The sequence below is a fragment of the Lissotriton helveticus genome, chromosome 7 (assembly GCF_964261635.1).
Source record: "Lissotriton helveticus chromosome 7, aLisHel1.1, whole genome shotgun sequence".
In the NCBI taxonomy this organism is placed as follows: Eukaryota; Metazoa; Chordata; class Amphibia; order Caudata; family Salamandridae; genus Lissotriton; species Lissotriton helveticus.
This window is the reverse complement of record NC_136068.1, coordinates 1,836,374,978-1,836,397,746: the sequence shown is the minus strand read 5'-3', so window position 1 is coordinate 1,836,397,746 and position 22,769 is coordinate 1,836,374,978. Positions and strand designations below refer to the sequence as shown.

The window sequence follows — 22,769 nt, the reverse complement described above, 5'->3', positions numbered from 1 at the left end:
CCCTAAAAATAAAAACGATATTACTTCACTTACCTTAAAAACGATATTACTTCACTTACCTTAAAAACGATATTTTGGCTGTCGATATTCTGTCCTGTAGATATTTTCTCCAAACGATATTTTGGAGTCGATATTAAGTCCAAACGATATTATGTAGTCGATATTATGTCTGTGCACCATTAAAAAAATTTAGAGATGTCAATTATTTTAAGTTTACAGTCATCAATACATTTCTGCAGCATGGATGGATTCTTGTACATCGTTGTTTTGTTGTTGTAGATTACTTTAAAGCAGCATGGGTGAAAGAGACCAAATCTGGGAATGCAATGCAGAATGCCTGACAAGAAATATTTTCCTTCTATTCGCTGTGGATTAGGCCATATCCTGAGTAAAAGATCATGAATTACCAGACCAAGTGATACATCCTTTGTTTTTAGCTGCTTTGATCACTGTGATAAGGTCCTGGAATTCTAGAAAAAAGATGATGACACCTTGAGGCTTTTGCAATGATGAGGTGAGATCACTGACCAAGTCTGTGGGCAGGCTGTATGTTTAAACAGGTGAACACAGGCATATCTAAAATTTTGGGTATAAATGTTTGAAGAAAGGAAATAGGTTAAGAGCCCTCTGTATCTTCAGCAAGGCGATTAATGTGAAGATTGGTGCGATGGTTTCGATTCTCTAAATCCTCAGTCACATTTTTTAAGATACGCTAGCATCTGGGCTGAGTTGTGTAACTTCCCAAGCAGTATTTTGAATAGCATCTGTTGTTCCATATTAGTAACTCTGATTTCCATCAGAGACCATTTGTCATTGAGTGTGTTGAAGTTTGTATTAGTGTACTCCATGTAAGGTTCAAGGCCCGAATCTCATCTGAAATAAGTTCCATAGAGAAGGAGGTAGTAGGTTTGACAGGAGATGGAGGATCTTTTTCAGGTCATTTGTTGGTAAGTAAAAAAGCTGTTGTTGGGATTTTAGAAGGTTGTTTAGACAGTAGTGGCTGCTACCGAACCCGGGTGGTATGGCAGGGGTGGGGGATGGATGAAAATAGTAATAAAAATACACTTACCTGTGATATTCGGCCGCCGCCTCTCCTCTGTCCCCTTCTTCCTGTCTCCAGTTCAGCAGCAGGAAGCAGTAGGAAGCACCCTGGCTCCCAGGCTCCCATGAACCAATCATAACGCTGCAATTCAGCATTGTGATTGGTCTGAGAGCCTTAGATCAACGCTCAGAAGGAGACAGGGAGCCTGTGCATGTTCCTCATCAGGCTGTTTAATGCAGCCTGATGGGGAAGATGCAAAGTGCGCAGGACTGCTTGGTTGGCCCAAGAGGGCTGGCCAAGCAGTTCTGCTTACTTAAGGAGTACAAACCACTCCTCTCCCTGCTCTGGCTAGCCCGACCTCACCCCACCCCGACCCGAAAGTCACTGAAAACTAAAATGATAACAGCAATACGTTATTATCATTTTGTTTTCCTTTTGAGTAGTGGGGCAACGCTCCCCCGCCTTAGCGGAGGAGCCACCACGGAGCTTGTGGGAATAAAGGAGGAGCATGACATAAGTGATTCTTGGGACAACATATCAGGATGCTCCGTAGTGGGTTGTAGGATAGAAAAAAGAGTTTTTGGTGTCCACTGTATGCTGAGAACTTATCATAACAGGTGTGTGTAGTTTTAAGTTCATGGTTTCCCCAATACAGAAGAGCATGTACTGAGTCAAAAAAGAGGGTATAAATGAATATGTTGATAAGTGGATTGTTAGTAGTGCTTAATACGCATCTACCACTGGCAATAATGTCACTAAATGTTCTACAGATATAGGTCTCTGTAAATTATTCCCATGCTCAACCCTTGGTAGCTTGGCTGTGAGCAGGCAGGCTTATCTTACAAGACAGGTGTGTAATGCATTTAAAAACACCAATTCAGTGAATACTGAAAACACATCACACAATAAAAATTTTACAGCGATTTATAAAAATAGAAAATATGTTTATCTTTAAAATTACACCAAAATGACAAAAATGCAATGTAGGAATCAGAGAAATTAATTTTTAAAGAAATACCACTTTATAGTGCTTAAATGCCTATATTACCACTCTGGAACATTTGGTTACAATTAACTGGAAAAAAGTTAAAGTTTCAGGCCAATTGCGATCGAGCCCTGCTCGGATACCCCTTTGGTAGGCCTCGTCATAATTTTATCTTCGGATTTGGAAATTTTTATGGAGTTCTTTACTGCCTGGGTCCCTAGATGCTCTTCACCCTGCTGGATTTGGGTGGGGTTTTGCGGGCTTGCTTTTCAGGGAGATCCCAGTCAAACACTGGAAGTCAGAATGCTGGAGCTTTTCAGTGGGACAAACCAGCAGTTCACGCAGGCTCATGGTTGAAGGTGGCTTGGTTGGCTTTATCGATTTAGTCAGTCCCGTTGTAGAGCGTTTTCCAAAATTGCTACAACTTCGACAGACGTCTGGAACTTGTTCCTGAAGTTACTCTTGAGGGTCCAAATTGTCCAAACAAAATACAAGGGTCTAGAAGCTCCAAGATGGACCTTGAAAGGTTGGGACCATAATTCCTACAATGCACCTGGACGAAACCCTTACAAATCCACTGGACGCACTCCAGGTGGGGAATTGTTGGTGGTGATGGGCCAGGTGGGCCTTGTTGACCTGTAGCTTGCAGGAAGTCTACTCTTTATTCCTCTTGAAGCAAGGTACATCCACAGGGCTGTTTTTTCAGATAATGCAGCAGGCACAACAGTCCAAATCCATGGCCTGGTGATGCAAATCAACTTTCCAGCTTGGCAATCCTTCTTCTTCTATTAGTGTCAAGCAGCAGATCTGAGAGGCTCTGCTCCTTTAGCAAATATATTCAGTGCTCTCTGGGGTCAAGCAGGAGGGCACAACTGTCTAATGAGGTGCAGGACAATGCCGCAGAGTGTGGCCACCTACTCCAAAGTGTGGCATAATCTTCCCCCAGAAATCACTGTTCCTAAAAATTCAGTATGGCGGAGAGGTAAAAATTAGCTAAACCAACCTCCAGTATGGCTAATTTCCATACATCTCCTCCCCCTCCAAGCTGCAGATTCCTTCTTTAAGCCTGCCATCTGGCTGGCTCAGAGGGGATGGGGTAGATATACCTGGCATTCTCTGACTGTTCTATTCCTCCTTTGAAGCGTCATGCTTTACGACCCCTTCCTCCTTACTCTGGCATTCCTCATTAGGAAAGCTCTCTCCATCAGATAGCCCTCTCCCTTTGTGAGCCACTTGTCACTTCATCAAAGCAGCATGGTTAATCCTGTTAACTCTGACCGATCAGGGAGGACTGCAGGAAGACTGAATTTTGGCTTAAAGACAAGAAAGTCTTATAACTTGTTTACTGTACCATTTAGGATAAATTCAGCAATGGCATATTTCTGAAATTATCCTTGAATGATATCTATTCAATTCCTAGCAATATGTATGTGTTCATAAACTATTGCAATGTTATCCTACAGGTCTAGGTATCTACAATGGGGAAAATAAAAGGTGCAATTTCCTCCTAACCAGCGCATATAAAACATCTTTTATAAAGGCCATACTTATAGATACATGCCCCCCCTCAAACCCCTGAAACACCTCGGGGAGACTTTAGGGTCCTGAATATGCACAAATAGTGTAGATACTCACTCCACAGTGCTCCTAGCCCAAAGTCGATTTTTGGAGGCACTTTACTACAACGTAGGAATTTAAATGTGCAATTTCTCCATCCCCAGTGCATATAAAACAGCTTGTATAAGGGCCCAGCTCATAATTACATGAACGCCCCACCTACGGGACTCCTAGCGGAGACCCTGGGGGTACTGAACATACAACAATATTTTAGATTATCACTTTTTAACTGCCCCTACCACCAAAGTCGAGTTTGGGCAATATTTACATTTAAAAGCAGTGCTGCAAGAATATATGATGTTACAACGCAAAATTTACAACGCATGCCTTTACAACATGGGTTCTACATCGCAACTACCATTACAATGCATGATTTTACAGCACATTGCATTACAACACATTTTTAGAAACTACCTTTACAACACATACCATTACAACACATACCATGACAACACATACCATTACAACGCATAATACTTTTGGGGTAACAGTGGGGTAAGTGTTGGATAGTGTAGGGGTAAAAATTACTATTTCCACTCCAGTGAGTTCAACAGTAGGGTAAGCGTTGAATAGTGTGGGGGTAAAAATTACTATTTCCACTCCAGTGAGTGCAACAGTAGGGTAAGTGTTGGATAGTGTAGGGGTAGAAATATTATCCCCATGTACCCCAAAACCCATACCCACCCTAAAACTAAAAAATGCCCATTACCTACCTTATAATGAGTTGTAATGGCATGCGTTGCAATGGTATGCGCTGTAATGGCATGCATTGTAGTGGCAGGCGTTGTAATGGTGTGCATTGCAATGGAATGCTATGTAAAGGCAGTTGCGTTGTAATGACTGTGTTGTAAAGGTAGTGAGTTGTAATGGCATTGTTGTAATGGTTGTTTCCCGTGCTGCAACACAGAGCTGCTTTTAAAATGACCTCAGACTCTCAGCAATGCACACAAGCAAGTGCAACAAAGATTGTTGTCCTCTAAAGTCCCATGCCCTATTGTATACTAGGGACTTAAAGGTAGTTTTAATCTCTCTGCCCTATTATCTACACAGGACTTATAGGGTAGGCCATGCGTACCCTAATGAATGTGTGTCTTCTCCTTGTGTTTTGAAAATAGCACTGGCCCTTGTTAGACAGAGCCCAGGGACAGTCAGAGTCCGTTACCACCAATACCAGTCAGCAAAAAAGTTGGGTGCACAGGGCACACATGATGACTTTTAAACAATATATATATATATATATATATATATCTCCAATTCTAATATGTTCAATATATAGTAATACAGTCCCTCTAGGCAGTCAATTGCAGAATATGAGGAAAGAACAATTTAAAATTCAAGAGATTACTGGTAGAAAAGAGCATTCCCAGAAATCTCAAAAGATCAGAGCTGAGTTCATGAAGAGCAAACATGTGCCATGCAAGCAGACTCGACAAAGCACGATGAAATCAAAGCAGATAGTTACCTCATGAAAGCGTTCAAAATGGTGGGGGTGACTGGGGCTTCAGTGCAGAAGCGGTCATATTGGCAAAGTCAGTAATGGCAATGTGGTTGTGCTCCTTAAAAGTTCTGCTTCTTGTGCATGATAGAAAAAGCAGTCCGGCAGCTGAAAAAAACAAGAGGCGGCCGAAATCTCCTTGCAGCTATAGCATAGCTCCGTTAGCAGACGGCCATCTTCCATGGGCACCAAGGCACAAACCCAGGAAATCTGGTTTTATTCTTGATTTGAAATGCCTGTTTTGTTTTCATGAATAGTTGTCTGAAAAACAGACAATTTTGCTTTTTGCACAATATTTTTGGGCTGAAGATGGAATGTTGGCCTTTTCTTTCAATGTATGGATCATTTTTATTACAGCTTCATTCTGTCTTTTGTAGAGGAAATGGAGTATTTTTAACGCCTTACTGCTGGGGCCCCCAACCCCCAGTGCTGAGCCGTTTTGGGGGCTATTTGGGGTAGTTCACGCTTAGGGCTAAATTGCTTTTTTTCTACATAAGGTGTCCACATCAAAATGTCGTCCTTTTTTTCAACATCCTGGGGATTTTAAAGGTTTCCAGGGTTTGTAGATTCCCCTGGAGGAGACCTAAAAATAAGGCAAAATGTTGCTACATTTGAGCTTATTGGGAAACATAGGGAAAAAGTGCTCTATGTAAGTATCTGTTTTTTTCCAAAACTAGAATCAACAGTTGGTTTGCGGGGCTAAAGTCACCATCTTTCTAGCTTTCAGGAACATGCAGAACTGAATTTTACGCAAATTTTGGCATTTTTCACAAAGGTAGTCCATTTTTCCTATTTTGTGTGCTTTCAGCCTACTTCCAGTTTGTGGTGGAAACCAGTGTGAATGCCCTAGGTGATCCACAAAAATGATGGATTTCTGAAAAGTAGATAGCATTCTGAATTCAGCAAGGGGTCCTATGTGCAGATTCCTCGAGGTGTTCCCAAAGAACCTAACTATTGAAATAAAGAAATATTTAAAATGAGTACGAAATAACGCTGCCAATATCTTCAACTGTAACTTTTTGTCACAATGGTCTATTTCGAAAAGCAATATACCATTAAATCTGTTAGACTCATCTGGGGATATACAGAGTTTGTAGGTTCTCAAAGGACCCAGGATACTCTGAGCTGACCATACAGTCGTCTTTCATTGTGTACCAAATATTGACCAATTCATATGGTGAAATATGTATAGTGAAGAATGTTTATCAAGGAAACCTATGCATTTCTGAAATCGAAACAAGATATGGAGTTTAGGAGCAGTGGTTATTTGTACATCTCTAAATTTGGGGTTACCTATACTAGCATATGATTTAGAGTGAATTTTTCAAAATACCAACTTTCTTACACACAGGCTTACATTTTGAAGGCAAAAAAGTCAGTGAAATCAAATTTTCAAAAATGTCTGTGGTTCGTACGTTTGCACGGGTGGCACCACAACACTGTCCCCAAATACCGCAGGTATTCCTATTGATTATCTATCAATGTAGCGCTTTAAGCCCTTTTGTGTCTTGTTCTCTTCGCCCACCCACACAAGTTGGGTACCATTCTCATCATGGGACATGTAGGAATTCAGGGTAGTGGTAATTTGTGGTTCCCGGTAGATTCCAGAAATAGTTCTCACAGAAATGTGAGAAAAATGTGTTTTTTTTAGTCAATGTTTGAGGTTTACAGGGCACTGTGGGTAAGACATTGTTATGGGATCCACACAAAGCACACCACCCTGTACTCCTCCAGGTGTCTAGTTTTCAGAAATGCCTGGGTCTGGAAGGTTTTCCCAGGAGACAGCATACCCAGGCCCACAAAGTACAGCCATTCACCATTGCAAGTGGGAAGATAGTGGGGGTTAGCCACACTCTCTTAGCTCATTTGTAATAAAAACAGCCAAAATAATCAAAATTCATCTTGCTTGCAACTGGGATGGCAAATTTTAGTCTGCAGGGGACAAGAAAGACTTATGAGGCTTTAGGAGTGAGGGTGGGGCCTGATGTTAGAATAGGTCAGACCCACCCCATTATTTAACAAATATATATATGGCTTTCTGCCATCCTAAGGTCACATTGGGGGTACATCTCCTATCTGCTCTGGGGGCACAAAAAGACTGGTGTTTTCCCTTTTGGAGTGAGGGTGTGGCCAATGCCAGAGTGCAATACCCGCACCATTCGTTTTTGCCCGAAAGGCAAAATCGATACAGTCAGGAGAAATTTCTACCTCCCCGGGGCGGACAATTTAGGGCTTTTCTCCCCAATTGTGACAAACCTCTTAACTGCCCCAAGGGGGTAGACAGACACTATTGCCCCTTCTGTGCTGGGGTCTCACTCGATGCCATGGTAGGCCACACCCTCCTTTTTATTGTTTTGTCCCCATTTTGAATTCCCTGGTGTGAAGTGGACTTTTTGCTGCCCTCAGGGGCAAATGGAAGGCAAGCCTTCTGTCTGGCCCTGGGGAAGGGTGGAAAAACTGTCATTGACCACACCCCCACCCCAAATGGGACACACTAGGTAGTTTTAAATGGTGTTTAAACAAACAAAACGAGGGTGCGGCCTACCCTGGCATAGGGCTACACCCCGCCCCAGAGAAGACAATAGTGCCTTTCTTTCTCCCAGGGGCAGATAAGAGGTTTGTCCCAATTAGGGATATTCCACCAAATATGTCCGCTGATGAAAGAAGTTCCACCTGAAACCAGGGCTTTTGCCTCTGGGGTAAATGAAAGTGGTGCAGGTGTTGCAGTCTGGCATTGTCAGGGTAGGGTGCCCCTTTCTTTTGCTTGCTTTGGCTCTGTTTTGAAATCCCTTACACTTAGTGGGCTTTCTGCCCCCTTGTGGGAGCACATTTGCCGTGAACATCCCTAATCACCCCCAGATTGGCAGAAAGTTTATTGGGCCATGGTGTGGTTGTGAGCATTGGCCCATGCCCGGGGGAGAGGGGTTAGTTAAAAAGGTATAGATTGTTTTTGAAACAATTTACAGAAAAAAGATTACTACTCACCTTTATTGCAAATGACGTGGTTGGAACACTTTACACGTTCAAATATATTAACCCAAACTGAATAGTCATGAAAGTTAGTGTTTTTAGTAGACGACCCGGCAGGTGAACTTTACATGCATTCATTATGAAGGGTGGATATTGATTTTCTTTGATCCTGATGGCAAAATATAATATTAGAAACATGTTCTTTGAGAGGTTGTCTGTGCTTTATAAATACTCACCAGCAAGCAGCGTTTCCCATGATAATTTTCCGGTTTTAGAACACAACACATAGCAATGTAAAAGTACTAGATGTATCAACTTTGAACTGATGAAAGAATCCGATGTGCCAGTATACGGGCCCGTGACCTGTATCAGACACAAATTGCAACATCTAACAGACAAGTCTCCATCCTATTGACATGCTATTACACCTCACATGGACACACTACTAATTTTCTTTACTGAATAGTTTACATTTACATTAATGTATCTTTCAATTCTTCTCCAGAAGGAGCTCATCCTGCACCATCTTGTCCTATAAAGTGGCATCAGCATGGACGGAAGTGCTATTACTTTCCAAACAAATCAAATCAGAAGAACTGGAGCGCGAGCCATGAAGACTGCTCCTCCAGGGGCTCACGCCTGGCAGTGATAGAGGACAAGGCCGAGCTGGTAAGGCATCAGTGATACATGAGCAGGCAGAGCTAGTAAGACATCAGTGACACAGGATCAGGTAGAGCTAGTACGGCATCAGTGACACAGGAGCAGGCAGAGCTGGTAAGGCATCAGTGGCACAGGATCAGGTTGAGCTCCTACAGCATCAGTGATACAGCAACAGGAGGAGTTGGAAAGGCTTTAGACATATAGTGCTAAACAGAGCAGGTAAGGCTCTACAGAATACAGAAGTAGGTACAGCACATACTTTTTGGGTGATTCATGACCAGGCAGAGCTGGTAAGACATTAGTAAAACAGGCATGTTTGAAAAGTACATCCCCTAAATATTGAAGCGAGAATATTGATGACAAAATATTGAATCCAAAATATCGACAGGTAGGTATAGATTTTCTATACCCAATTTTACATATAGATGTGCCTTGAAGATATCCTATCCTATCACACTATCAGGTGATTAGCCGCACTTTATAAATCCTGATTGACGAGTAGTACATCTATACTTCCTGTATATGCACCTACTGTTCGATATTCTGTCCCTTGTTAGTTTGTCCGCGATGTTCTTGTATTTCAATATTCTTAGCATCGATAGTCAGCAGTACAATCAAAGTGAACCTTTTCCACAGTCCTCCCTGCCCACCTAAACCACCACAAACTTTGTTGCTTGGCTGTGGAGGGACCATGAACCCCAGCCACATCTCGTCTAGGAGGGGCAGGGCTAAAGACCTTGAATGCTCTCAAAGCCCTTTCAGCTTCCCACAGCATGAGAGTTTTCCACAGCGGTTCCCTGCCCACCTAAACCACCACAAATGTTGTTGCCTGGCTGGGATGGGACTATGTCCCGAGCCCCATCGCGTGGAGGAGGGACAGGGCTAAAAATCTTGCACCTGCTCAAAGCGTTTTCAGCTTCCCGCAGTGTGTGTGTTTTCCACAGTGGTTCTCTGCCTGCCTAAAGCACCATGAGCTTTGCTGCTAGGCAGAGGTTGTGCATTCCCTATGCTCATTGTGCCGGGGGGGGAGGGAGAGGGGGCAGAACTAAGGATCTTGCACAAGCTCAAATCGCTTTCAGCTTTTTGCAGGCAGGACATACCCGGGCGTGCGCCTGGGCGCAGAAAAGGCCAAGATGGGTCCATCTTTGCCCGTCATTGCATGGAAGAGGCTGGGGTATCCCCCTTGGCTGTAGCTATCAAAACAGCACTTTGTTTTTTTTGCTTACTTTGTTCTACTGCCTTGGGTTGTGACGTTCAACCCCTTGATTGTGAACCATGGGCAAAAGAAAGTTTGCAGGTTTTGTGGCGCTCCAGAATATGATGCAGGGAAAGGAGAACATGATGGTCAGCTAGGTAAATGTTCGCTGGTCTGCGTAGAAGGGGAGGTTAAGGTAGAAGCAGGCAGGCAGCACACACTGCAAATAGTACTTAGGACCAGGCGGAGTGTCATATTGCATGATTCTGGTTCGCATTTGGTCCAAGCTTGTTTACAAACATAGGTGACAGTGATTTGCAGCAAAATGGCAAAACAATCAGGCCCGGGGCAAAGCCGATGAAGAGCATTGGGTGCGAGCAGTCTGTGAAGTGTGCTGCGCGTGCATGAATAATTAGTGCCCCGCGCGGGCAATTAACTCTGGACACTGTGCGCTAGTTAACCGCGTGGTCCCGACTGCTGGAGCTGGGCCACACCTCTTTATTTATACTTAGCGCGTGATGACATGCGCCAGTGCTCACGTTATACCTCAGAGCGCGGGTAGGCTGCAACGCTACCCCGCCAGAGGACATTACATCTCTTCCTACCTTTATTAAACAATAAACAAAACATTAAACGTGTAGATCTGTTACCAGTCACTGTCCACTGCGAGTCGTTGGCTCATCACACCATGAACCCTGCTAGGCGGGAGGAGGGAGCCGGATTGCTCCTCTGCCCATATCTGGAATGTTCTCCCCATGAGGATGGTAGGGACGGGGCAACTTCCTGCGATACCCAGCACTCTGGAGATCTCACTGGGGAACCTGGCAGTGCTCTGTCTGGGGTTCCGAACAGCGATGTGATGCCTCGGTCAGATCTGTCCGGATCTTCCATGGGGATCATCCCCTGGCCACCATCTACCTATTCTTCCACGGACCGTTGACTTGGCCTTGCATCCGTACTGTCTGATATCAGCTGGTCAGGAGTTCCGGCCTGTACCTTTTTGAAGAAAGATATGTTCTGTGTGAGTTCTTCGGACCCTCTCTGGGCTGTTATCATCGTGCCAGTTTCGTGGATCACTGTCCATGGCCGTCATTCAAAGGGAAGCCAGAATTTGCTCCCTGGGTACCTGTCTTTGATATACACCCTGTCCCTTACACAAATGGTCGATGCTTTTGCTCGTCGGTCAAAGCTGGCTTGGTCATTGGTACTGGTCCTGTTGGCTAGGACCTTTGCGGTGTTGATCTGAGACAGGGTCCAGTTTGGTTGATGAGGGATAGGGTCTCGCACTACTCGTCCAATGCTTGCTGGTCCCGGGGCTGCCTCAGTCGTGAGATGGGGTGTCAAGCGGTATTCTATCAGGAAACTGTAGATGGCTCTCTCTAGAGGCTCTCTGTCAGCATGCGCAATGCGTATCACCTTGTTGAGAGTGCGCATGAATCTCTCTACGTCCCTGTTTGCTTGGAGCCAGCACGGGGTCACTTTTCGGTGTTGAATGCCCCAGGTCTTGAGATAGTCTGCACATTTTTGCCCCTGGAAAGGTGAACCGTTATCCGTTTTCACCACCTCGAAGATTCCGTGAGTTGCAATGGCTTTCTCCATTTTGGTAATCACACCTGTGGCTGTTTGACTTCCCACGATTTCAATCTCAGGGTACTTTGTGTAAATATCAATAGTCACAAGGGCGTAGCGCCCATCTGGAAGATGCCCAAAGTCAACACTAATGCACTCCCATGGCAGTCGGGGGTTGTCCTCAGTCATGACGGGGTGAGGACGATCCGGTTGACCTGATACCTGGCACCATGAGCACATCCTGACTGTCTGCTGGGCCATCATGTCCATCCCCGGGAACCACACCTTGGCTCTCAGCGGACTCTGTTTTTACCATGCCTTGGAGTCCTCTGTGCGTGAGGTCCACGGCTTGTTGAGCAAGGCTTTATGAGATCACCAGTCGTGGACCTCTGAGTAGGCAACCACTATTGTCGACCGATAGTTTGTACTTGATCCACATGATTAACTCCAGGATAGTCTTCGCTTGGGGCGTCCATTGGGTCATGGTGGACTGAATGGGGCGCCAGTGTCCTCGGCATCCTCTTCTTCATCTTTAGTTGCGGCCATCGGATGTCTTGATAGGTAGTCCGCAGTGTTGGATGAGCCTGGCTTGTATTCCACTCGCTAGTCATACCCCTGCAGTTGAAGGACCTCGGGGAGGCCTGGATCCTGATTCTTGCAACAGTGGGATGAGGGGCTTGTGGTCGGTGGAGACCGTGAATTGATGGCCATACACATAGACATGGAGGTGCCGACAGGCCCTATGGATGGCAATCACTTCTCGCGCTATCGGCGAATAGCGCTGTTCGGTGTCCGTCAGGGAGCGGCTCGCGTATGCAATCGGGGCCCACTCCCCATTGCCTTGTAACTGCGTGAGCACTGCCCCTAGCCCGTAGGGACTGGCATCAACGGCGGACATTGGTGGGCCGGGCCAGGTTGAAGCACGATAGGTTGGTGTCTGCCGAAAGGACTGCTTTGGTGTCCTTAAAAGCTTGTTCCTGGTTAGGGCCCAACTGCCATGTGGTGGTGGACTTTGTCAGTTCCCTAAGGGGCTTTGTGAGGTTGGATAGGTCCGGGACAAAACACCCGCAGAAGTTTACCATCCCTAGAAAGCTCCTTACTTCCGAGATGTTGGAGGGTGCTGGGGCTTCCTGGACGTCTCTCAGCTTGTCGGGGTCAGGGGCTACTCCTTTGTTGTAAAACGTGTAGCCAAAGAAGCTGATCTTGTTCTTTAAGAACTGGCACTTTTCTTTGTGCAGGGTAAGTACGGACCCTTTGATCCTTTGGAGAACACTGCGAAGTCGACGGTGGTGATCTTCCATTGACGATGCATATACCAACAGGTCATCACTTACGTTCAAAACCCCCGGGAGTCTGCTGAGGACTTCACGGATGGTGTTCTGGGACATCTCCGCGGCACTCGAGATCCCGAAATTGAGGCGTCGGTATCTCCAGAGGCTGACGTGTGTAGAGAAAGTAGTGATGTATCGAGCGTCCGGCTGTAGGGGCAATTGGTGATAGCCAAAACGTAGGTCCACCATTGAAAACCACACTGTGCCGTTTAGGTCCCCCAGGATGTTGTCGATGGTAGGGGTTAGATGGCATTTCCTTTTTACAGTGGTAATTGGGAGGCGCATGTCGACACAGATGCGGACCTGCCCTGGCTGTTTTGGCTTCCGTGCCACTACGATCGGGGATACCCATGGGGTGGGTCCACTGACCTTCTCTATAATCCCTTGCTTCTCCAGTGCTTCCAGCTCTTCTTTGACCTTCTTTCGCAGGAGGAATGCAATGCCCCTGTGTGCCTCAGCGCTACCGGTTGGACTGATGGGTCAATGTGGAGAGAGACTTCTTTCCCTTTCAGGCATCCAATGCGCTTGAAGATGTCTTCAAACTCTTCCATGATGGCCTCTAGTTCCTTTTCTTGTACCACCAGGGCAAAGGAGATCAGTTTCAGCTCTTCTGCTGTCTGTCTGCTTACCAGCATTCCACTTCCTTTTTTGGTCACACACACCGTGGTGGGGATCTTGAGGTCCTGGTGCCAAAGCTCCGTTTTGAAACATCCAAGAAGTGAGATGGGTGTCTTCTGTCCGTAGGCAAATACCCTGATCTTTGCTTCGCGCAAAGGTGGGCGTGGGCTTAGTTGGTTGTATACATTGGCAGTCATCAGTTCGATCAAGGCCTCTTTGTCTATGGTGGCTCTTACGTCCCGGTGGTGGATCTTGAGTCTGCACCTTGGAAATCGTCGTCTCTTCCGTCGTGGTTGGTCTACTGCAAATACATAATGGACCGGGTAGTCTCCTGTGTCGTCCATGTCTTCACTATCTTGTGCTTAGGCCACTGTTTGTGATGCTTTGGGCCACTGTCTGTGATGCTTTTTTCCGGGACTTTGATGACCTGCATACTGCTGCAAAGTGGTAAATCCACCACAACGCTGTGCACCGCTTCCCTCTCGCTGGGCAGTCCTGCATGCGATGGGGCGTGCCTCCACAGTAGCCACATTCCTTCTTCTTGTCTTGCTATCTCTTCCCTGGGTTTTGGAGTGATTTGGGTCTCACCATGTTTGCCTTCTCCACCACGTTGACTTGTTCCGTCTGAAGCTCTGGCCTGCAACAGTTCTTTTGACTGGCCCAGGGTGATGATGTCAGCCAAGGATTTGCCTGACTCCTGAAAGATGTTCACTCAGCTTGGACGAGTAGCATCCCTGTATTATTTGACCCTGGGTCTCCTCTTGTTCATCTTGGAAGCCGCAAGTGCTGGCCAGTTCCTTCAAACGCCAGTGAAACGCATCCAATTACTCTTCCACTACCTGCTTGGCCTGGCGAAAGATGACCTTTCCTAGTCTCTGTTCACCATCGGCTCGAAGTGCGCATTGAGGGCATTGAGCAGCATCACATACGGTTTCGGTATGGCCTCTACTAGTGTTTTGTAAATGTGGTGTATGTCTTTGCCCCCTAGGTGGAGGAGTAGGGCTCTGCGCCTGTCCCAGGCTATACCTGCCCCTTCAAAATAGATCTTTAGACGGTCAGTCCAGTCCCTTCATCGCGGGGCGAGGCTTTAGGGGGCACCGTCCACCACAAAGGACTCAATGGCCGGGATCTACGCTATTCTGATGAAGATGTAGTCACACCTTGCGGCACGTGCACTGCCTCCCTCCTGGGCGTGGCGGCAGCTGCCTGGCCAAGAGTGACGGTGGCGCAGTCGGGCTTCTCCCTTGCATTCTGTGGGTGCTTGCCCTCACTTTCACACCCACCTCCTCTAGGGTGCTGGTGTACTCACGTGCGTGGGCTCTGACAGAGGGGTCAAGAGAGTGCTCCTATTCCACCCAGGCACTCGCAAGGGCTGCAGGGTCTTCAACTGAGTCAGCAGGCTTGCACTGAGCAACAGCAGGCCTGACAGATCAGATGGCTCCCACGTGGCTGCAAGGCCTGGATCAAAGGCTCAGGCCACTCAAGGATATCAGCATAACAAATACAGCATTTAGGGCTTGTTACCGCCTCGTCGCCAGTGTGATGTGCGCCGGGCGTGCATGAATAATTAGCGCGCGGCGGCCGCAATTAACTCCGGACACTATGTGCTAGTTAACCGCGTGATCCTGACTGCTGGAGCCGGGCCACGCATCTTTATTTATCCTTAGCACGTGACGACACGCGCCAGCGCTCATGTAATACCTCCGAGCGCAGGTAGGCTGCAACGCTACCACGCCAGAGGACATTACACAGCCCAGGAAGTCCAGAAGAGACGTTGTGCCCCAGTGTGGGAAAAAGAGGCAGAGGCAGCACAGGAGGCATGCATGCTTGCTGGACGAGGTTTGAACTCAGGACGTCGATTCAGGGAAACCCCCCATAGCCCACAAGAGTGCACCCATCAGGGAAGAGTGCTGCCAAGGCAGGCGGACTGAAAACCTGTTGAAGTGGTGGTTAGACAAAGAGTTAGATACACGCTGAGAAGTGCTTCAAGACTTTATTCGTCTCAGTCCCCAACTAAGCAAGGGGGTGAGGGTGTGAATATAATCAAGGTAAAAGCTGGGGAAAAAACAGAGGAGTGAATGAGTCAGGGTGATACAAACCCCCATGCGGTGGATAAAGGAGCAGACAAGGCAATACATCCTGGATGGAGATCTAGGGGCAGTGTACAGATGAAGCCCCCGGTGAGAGTAAGCCCTTCCCTGAGGACTTTCTTCAAAGTCCAGCCTAAACATATCAGTGGAAAGGGGTTAGGGGTCAGGGCCCCCTCAGTCCTGACGTGGGGTAGCTAGGTCACACTAAAAAATCTATTACGCTCACTACAACTAGGTCTACCAGACCTCCCTATCTCCAGAAGCTAGCTATGGGTAGAAAACCGAACATTACAGACATAAGGATTAAGGAGTTAATATATAAAAACTAATTTTGGCTAACTTGGGGGATAGTTCTTCAGAGTCAACAAAAGAGGCAGGTGTTGGAGAGGGGCTCTAGGAGGAGGGACAGAGGTTTACAAGGGACATCCCAGACACTAAGGGGGGGGACTCACAGGTGAAGATCAGCAACCCCCAGAAGGGGATACAGCTGAAATAATGCTTTAAGCTTTGGTTGTAGAGGTGAGGAATGGTTTTGCCACTTCAATTATAAATCAGAAGGAAATCAGAGGGATGTGTCAAAATCGAGCAGAAAAGCTGAACTCGCTGTCTGAAAGAACACTGGCCTTGGCGGTCACAGTGGCAGAGTTAAAACCTGCTACCACTAAAGATAGTGTGTAGATAAATGAAATTAAGATCAGGGAGAGAGAGCTTCAGGAAAAAATGGAATCCCTAAAAAACAATGATAGGAGGAACAATATAGAAGTCAAGAACATACCAAAAGGAGAAGAAGTTGAGGATATAAAGGGATTCTTTATTTCTTTAATCAGAGGAGCAGACTTATCAATAATCACAGAGGTTGACCTGGTAAGAGATATCCAAAGAATACACAGGGATCCATTCAGGAGACACCCAGGTAAGATAAAACCTATGGGGATACTGGCAAACCTTCTGACATATGCTGTAAAAGAGCAGATATTGGCTTAAGCAAATAAGCTCAAATCTGTGAAAGGCAGCAGCTTCACATTTGAGGTTAGATCCGATGTTTCCTCGCTCTGCCCCAAACATATAATGGGTGCTAAGGAAGAGAATGGAGGAGTTTAGAGCCCTCTAAGCCACAGTCCACCTGAAATACCCCGCCATACTGAAAGTAATGTATAAAAATGCAGTGCATAATCTAAATGACCCCATCGAAACAAACAGGCTAACCAAAGGAATTATGGGGGATGCATGATACAGGTCGGATTGGAAAATAGGAGCAGTATGCATGTTATTCCTGTTTCTTTTAGCTCTGTTGAGTAGGTTTTGATTTTTGGAATCCCATCACGGGCATCCAAAGGCTAGTACAGCCATGAAGATGCAAGGAAGGGTTCTCAAGGGAGTTTGGAAGGCATGGACAAGGGTAAAGGGAGCACTGGATGAGGGGAATAATGGGATAAATGAAAAAATAAAATAAAAATTGAATATATATATATGTATATATATATATATATATATATATATATATATATATATATATATATATATATTCACTGAAAAAACCATAGGTTATAGACCATATATAGTTAGGAATTAGCATTTAAAAAACCTTATTTTACTCACACAAAACCATTGAAATTCCATATATAGTTAGTTGCACTAACTATATATCGCGCACCCGCAATCCACTGCTGATGATGTCACATATTACATCATTCATGACATGGTCAGTGACATCACTGATGACATCACTGATGACATCATCCAGTGACTGTGTGTTTCTGTAAAGTTTAAATATGTTTTACATATTGAAGAATGAGTAGATGTAGAAGTGTCTGGATGAAGGATTTAGTAGGTGCGTGACTGACTGTATGAGTGAGTGATTAAATGTGTCTCACTGAGTGCATGGGTTAGTGACTAAACTGTCTTAATTTGTGCATCATTATGTCTGTTGTTCTGTAAACTGCTGCATGTGTTGATCAGTAGCTATATGAGTAACTATATGGGTTATTGATTGATTGCCCAAGTATTTGTATGGGAGACTGAGTGTGTGTGTGGCTGGCTGGGAGGTGTGTGACTCTGTGCAGATCAATGTGTACTTGTATCAATGATTGTATAAGAGAGTAATTATGTGTTAGTATATGTTTCAAAATGTAAGGTGCTCTATGTTTAACTGTATAGATTAGAAAATGGAAGTGTGATTGATTCTTTACAGGACTGACTAGGTGTGTGAGTAACTCCATGGATGAGTGACAGAGTGTGAGAGTCTGTATAGGTGTATGAGTGCATATGATAGTGTTGTAAAGATGAGTGATTGTATGTATGAATGATTGTATGGGTAAATGAGTGAATGTGTGTGTAAACATAGGAATCACTGAGTGCGTATGTAGTAACTAGTATTGGTGTGTCAATGGTTTCAAAAATTATACTCTGTATTTAACACTGGGTGTAACAGAGGTTATATTAAAGTGTGAGGAGATGCATTGTATTGTCACATGAATGATATCATCAGTGATGTGGTCATTGATGTCAAATGAGATGTCATCAGTGATGTCATCAGTGATGTCATTTGAGATGTCATCAGTGATGTCATCAGTGATGTCACTGACCATGTCATGAATGATGTAATATGTGACATCATCAGCAGTGGATTGCGGGTGCGCGATATATAGTTAGTGCAACTAACTATATATGGAATTTCAATGGTTTTGTGTGAGTAAAATAAGGTTTTTTAAATGCTAATTCCTAACTATATATGGTCTATAACCTATGGTTTTTTCAGTGAATTTTCAAGGTTTTGTAAATGCTAATTCCTAACTATATATGGTCTATAACCTATGGTTTTTTCAGTGAATTTTCAAGGTTTTGTAAATGCTAATTCCTAACTATATATGGTCTATAACCTATGGTTTTTTCAGTGAATTTCAATGGTTTTTTAATAGCAAATATCATAAGCTGTCGAATGTCAAGTACGTGGTAAGTAAAAACATTTTCGTGTTTATGCACACTGATCTGCTTTGAATGCTGCCCCCCACCCCTCATTTCTATTAGGAGTACTCTCTCTTTGCAGATAGTGAAGGGTAGTTAACGCAGCCCTTTGCCCCCTTTGTAATCCGTCGTGCCTGCTTCTCTCTCCATTTGATTGATTGTTCTCTTTGGTTCATTCTCTATTTACAAACAAGCACAGAGTCGCAATACTCTGTTTAGTCTTTGCAGATAGCGAAAAATCGTGTAAAAAAACAAAAGGAATCGAGCAAAATCAGTAGGCCACTAATGGGATCTCTTTTTGACCTCGCTAAAATAGAAACATTAGGAACAACCTGTTGAAAATAGCAATGCGTATGTATATAAGCGGCGTTCATTTGTGTTCACAGTACCCCTTGTTGATTGTTTCAATCGAGCATTGAATTGTTCGAAGTTAATTCTCTTAAGGATCTTCTCTACCTGCAAACGAGGAAGAATAGGAATATTCTCTCTCCCTTTGCAGATAGTGAAGGGTAGGTAACGCAAGCCTTTAACACGTCGTACCTATTTCATTCCTCATTGATTGATTGATTGTCCGAACATTGACTGTTTGGGAATTAGTTCTTTTTGGAGGTATTCCCTGTTTGCAAATAAACGTAGGAAAATCTTTGCAAGTAGTGAAAGGGTACGTAATGCGGACCGTTCTCCCCCGTTGTAATCTGTCATGCCTATCTACTCCCCACTGATTGATGCACCTTTTTCACCCGGACCATTTACTAGAGATACGTCATCTGGCCCGACCAGAGAGCACCCCTAGTGAAAAGGACATATGCAATAATAACGAAGTGATCACTGTATCCTGTTAACAGAAACTTTACCATGAAACAACCTGGGAAGAAAAAAATAGGAAAACGAAAATCAGTAGGCCACTGATGAACATGAACTTTTATTAAACAACGAACAAAGAAACGATAACATAACGTAATGATAAAACCTATTAATGTCCTAGAAACAAGAAAACGTTAAAATATGCCAGTGGTGAGAGACCAGAAAAACAGTAAGAGAAACCAAATCACCCCTCGCTGTCCCACCGCCTGCCACGCCAAAAAAATCGATAGACTAGGGAAAATGCAAGTCAGTAGAACATCCACCCCCACTCTGGAAACTTCCAAGGTGGGGCAGGGTTCCGGCTACGCCCAGCCGGGAGCAGCCCATATAAGGCAGGTCCTGCTGCCACGCCTCGGCCAGGAGATCCTAACGTAGGGTGTAGCCGAAGGAGAGGCCGAGGCCAGCGGGACCCGGCCAGGGGATTGCCTTTACAACGCTGAACAGTTGCAGGGGGGGGGAATGTCTCCTCGACCCTCCCCTCTCTCTCCCAGTCCGGCCGCGGTGGCCCTTGAGAGTTGCAGGTAGTCCCGCCACATGCTCTTCCGGTCCGACCACCAACGGTCGGGGGGCCGAGGCCGACGGGATCCGGCTGCAGCCGATAAACCAAGAAACCCGTTCATGGGGCCAGAGCCAGGGGCGTCCGGCCGACATCCACCGGAAGCCCGGCCCGAAGACGGACGGGACACTTCTTTCTTTTATAATGGCTGCGACAACACTGGGGGGGGATGTCTTGCACATGCCTCCGACCCCCCCCTCGTCCTCATCGCCTGGTCCGGCCATAACAAATCTCAAGCGAGACGCCGTGGGGTGCACTGGGAGGGAGAGACGGTGCGAACAGGCCTCTCCCGCCTCCCCAGGTGGAGACTTCCCAGCTGCACCCTCAGCGCTCCAGGCGCCCGGAAAACGGTTCTTCCACTGTGGCCATGCTGCAACGTCTCGCCCGGCAGGGTGGAGCCCGTCCGCTCATGTGACCCCGCGATCGCCGGTAGCTGCCGAACTCTCAAAATGGCGGTCGACCTGGCAAGAGCGGGCCCAGCATAAAGAAATGGCCCGGTCACTGGTTGACTCCACCACCGTAGTCCTCCACGACCTTGAAGATTCTAGAGGAGCCGCGGGAGTCTCCGACCCCCGATGGGGAATGACTGCCATGATCGCCCGTGGAGTGACGAAACTGTATCCGCGGGACGTCGGCGCTCCCATGCTGGCGCCAGCCTCACTTTGAATTACTAGAATCCTGCAGACCTCACTTCCGGTGAAAGCACAGTGTGACCCGGTAGGAAAAATTATTGCACCCCCTCCCCTTTTTGACTGATAGTTCAAACCACCGATCCTTTCCTTTGCCCTTTTAACGGAACTTTGGACTGCCTCCCCCTCTTTTACATTTTCTAGAGAAAACAAAACATTAACCACTACATTAGCATAGCAGTTGACACCAGAACTGTTTTCAAATTGAAAACCAACAACATCTTCAACAGAATCCTTTTTGTTTCTGCTGTGACCCTGCTACAGCACAGGCATTGTCCCCAGCAGTAATTCTGCAATGCCGGTAAGAATAGCTGTGGTGCCTACTGGACTCACTCACCCCCGCGGCGCCCCACGCCGTTTTTTGCTGGGCGGCAACTTACTAGACATCACTTTCGTGCCATCTAGATTTCAGCGCGTTCTGCTGCCTTGGAACTATTCGCACAACAGACCGCTACTGACAAGAATATTTCATTATTGGTGCTGTCAATTTCAATAAATCTATTGGATAATTAAAAAGAAATTGCCACGGTCTCTTCGTTGTTTAAATGTTTTTACTGTTTTTGTTTTGTTGTATATATTTATATGTTATTAAAGTTTTATATTCCTACTACTTTGTTGGAGTGCTATATATTTTTAATGTGACACATAATTGTAAAAACTTTGATGTACAAAGAGTCATTCCTGGAATCTTCCGCTTCAGGCTCGGTCCCCTCCCCAATCACAATACAGGATGGTTTTCAGATAGTAGGAACACGTGTGGTGTGACGGATCTCATCGGGTGTGGGCCTTGATCTACTATAACTCCTTTGAAGAGGGGTGATTCTTTACAGCTGGGGCCATAAACTACATCTGCAGGGCTAGCTGATAGCCTGGACAATCGGACACAGAGAAAGAGGAGTGTCAGAGGGTGCGGTAGTGAATAGGGCGAAAGGGAGTTGTCGGGCGGGCACAGAGTGTGATTCTCAGGGAAGAGCAGCGCAGATGGGGGGAGGTTTATTGCCCATGCATAAGACAGAGAGCGGTGGTGACCAGTGCCTAGGGAAGATGCTTGCGTGGGTGAGGAGCCATGCTACGAATCGACAGCGTGCAGAGAGTGGGTCTGGTCAAGACATCTAAAATGGCTGCCGTGCACGACAAAAGTGTGGCATTTCAAAAAAGGCAAGATGGCGCAGACAATGTTTTTCAACACTTCCTCATTTCCTTCGAATCGAACGTTAACAGACGTTGGGGCATATTACCAAAGTTAAGCGATATTTATCGCTAACGATGCTTACCAACCAATTTTTTACCACTAAGCATCGTCAGAAATTATCGAAGATAAACCTTACTATTATCAAGGTTTATCGCAAATGCGATAATAAACGGCCGCAATGCATGAATATCGCTAAAAACTCAGCGATATTCATGCATTACCGAGCTAATGCTCTTAGCCATGTTATCCACCTCCCATTGGATAACATGGCTAAGAACTGCTCAGGGCAGGTGTTACTTTTTGGAGATATTCGCGCTTAGCGCGAATATCTCCAAAAGTTGGTAATAGGAGATAGATATCTTGCATGTTGTAATGCAAGTTATTGTGGTATATGGAACTCATACCATAATCTCTCAGGAAAGCAGAAACTGATCCTTTTGGGACCGCCTAAAAAGGCCTAGGGGGTGAGGAGTACTCTACTTTGCCCCCTTTTCACGTTCCGAACTATTTTATTTTACTCTCTTCTGTAATTACACAAAATAGCAGCGATAAGATGCATCGGAGACACACAGTGAGAGAAAGGAGGCCGGAGATGAAGAAGACATGTCAAATACACATTGGAGATAATATAGTGGCAGAAGGGAAGTAAATATGAGTAAACTTACCATGTAACATAAAAATGTTGCACTCTATACTATAAGTCTCATTTTATACTACAATCCCTTCGCTACAACCTCATAAATTAAAAATAAAAATGAATAATGTCTCAAACAATTTTTGATTTCTAAATATAAATTTATTCTTCAGAATTTTCTAAATTTGAAAGAACTAGTAACATGTCCTCATCAGCAATGTCCTCATTAAAAGTCTCCAATGATGATTCTTGTAACTCTATGGTCTCCAAACACTCGATAAATTCGCCATCAAGAGAT

The 22,769-nt window shown here is 45.4% G+C and overlaps 1 protein-coding gene across 1 annotated transcript in view; it reads left to right on the top strand.

Moving 5' to 3' along the window:
- The window catches only part of LOC144767754 (killer cell lectin-like receptor subfamily B member 1B allele A), a 360,212-nt gene that overhangs the window by 282,579 nt on the left and 54,864 nt on the right, over positions 1 to 22,769 (top strand). Inside the window, exon 4 of the mRNA XM_078651140.1 lies at positions 8,615 to 8,778. Within this exon, the coding sequence (XP_078507266.1) occupies positions 8,615 to 8,778 (164 nt within the window). The remainder of the gene's footprint in view (positions 1 to 8,614; positions 8,779 to 22,769) is intronic.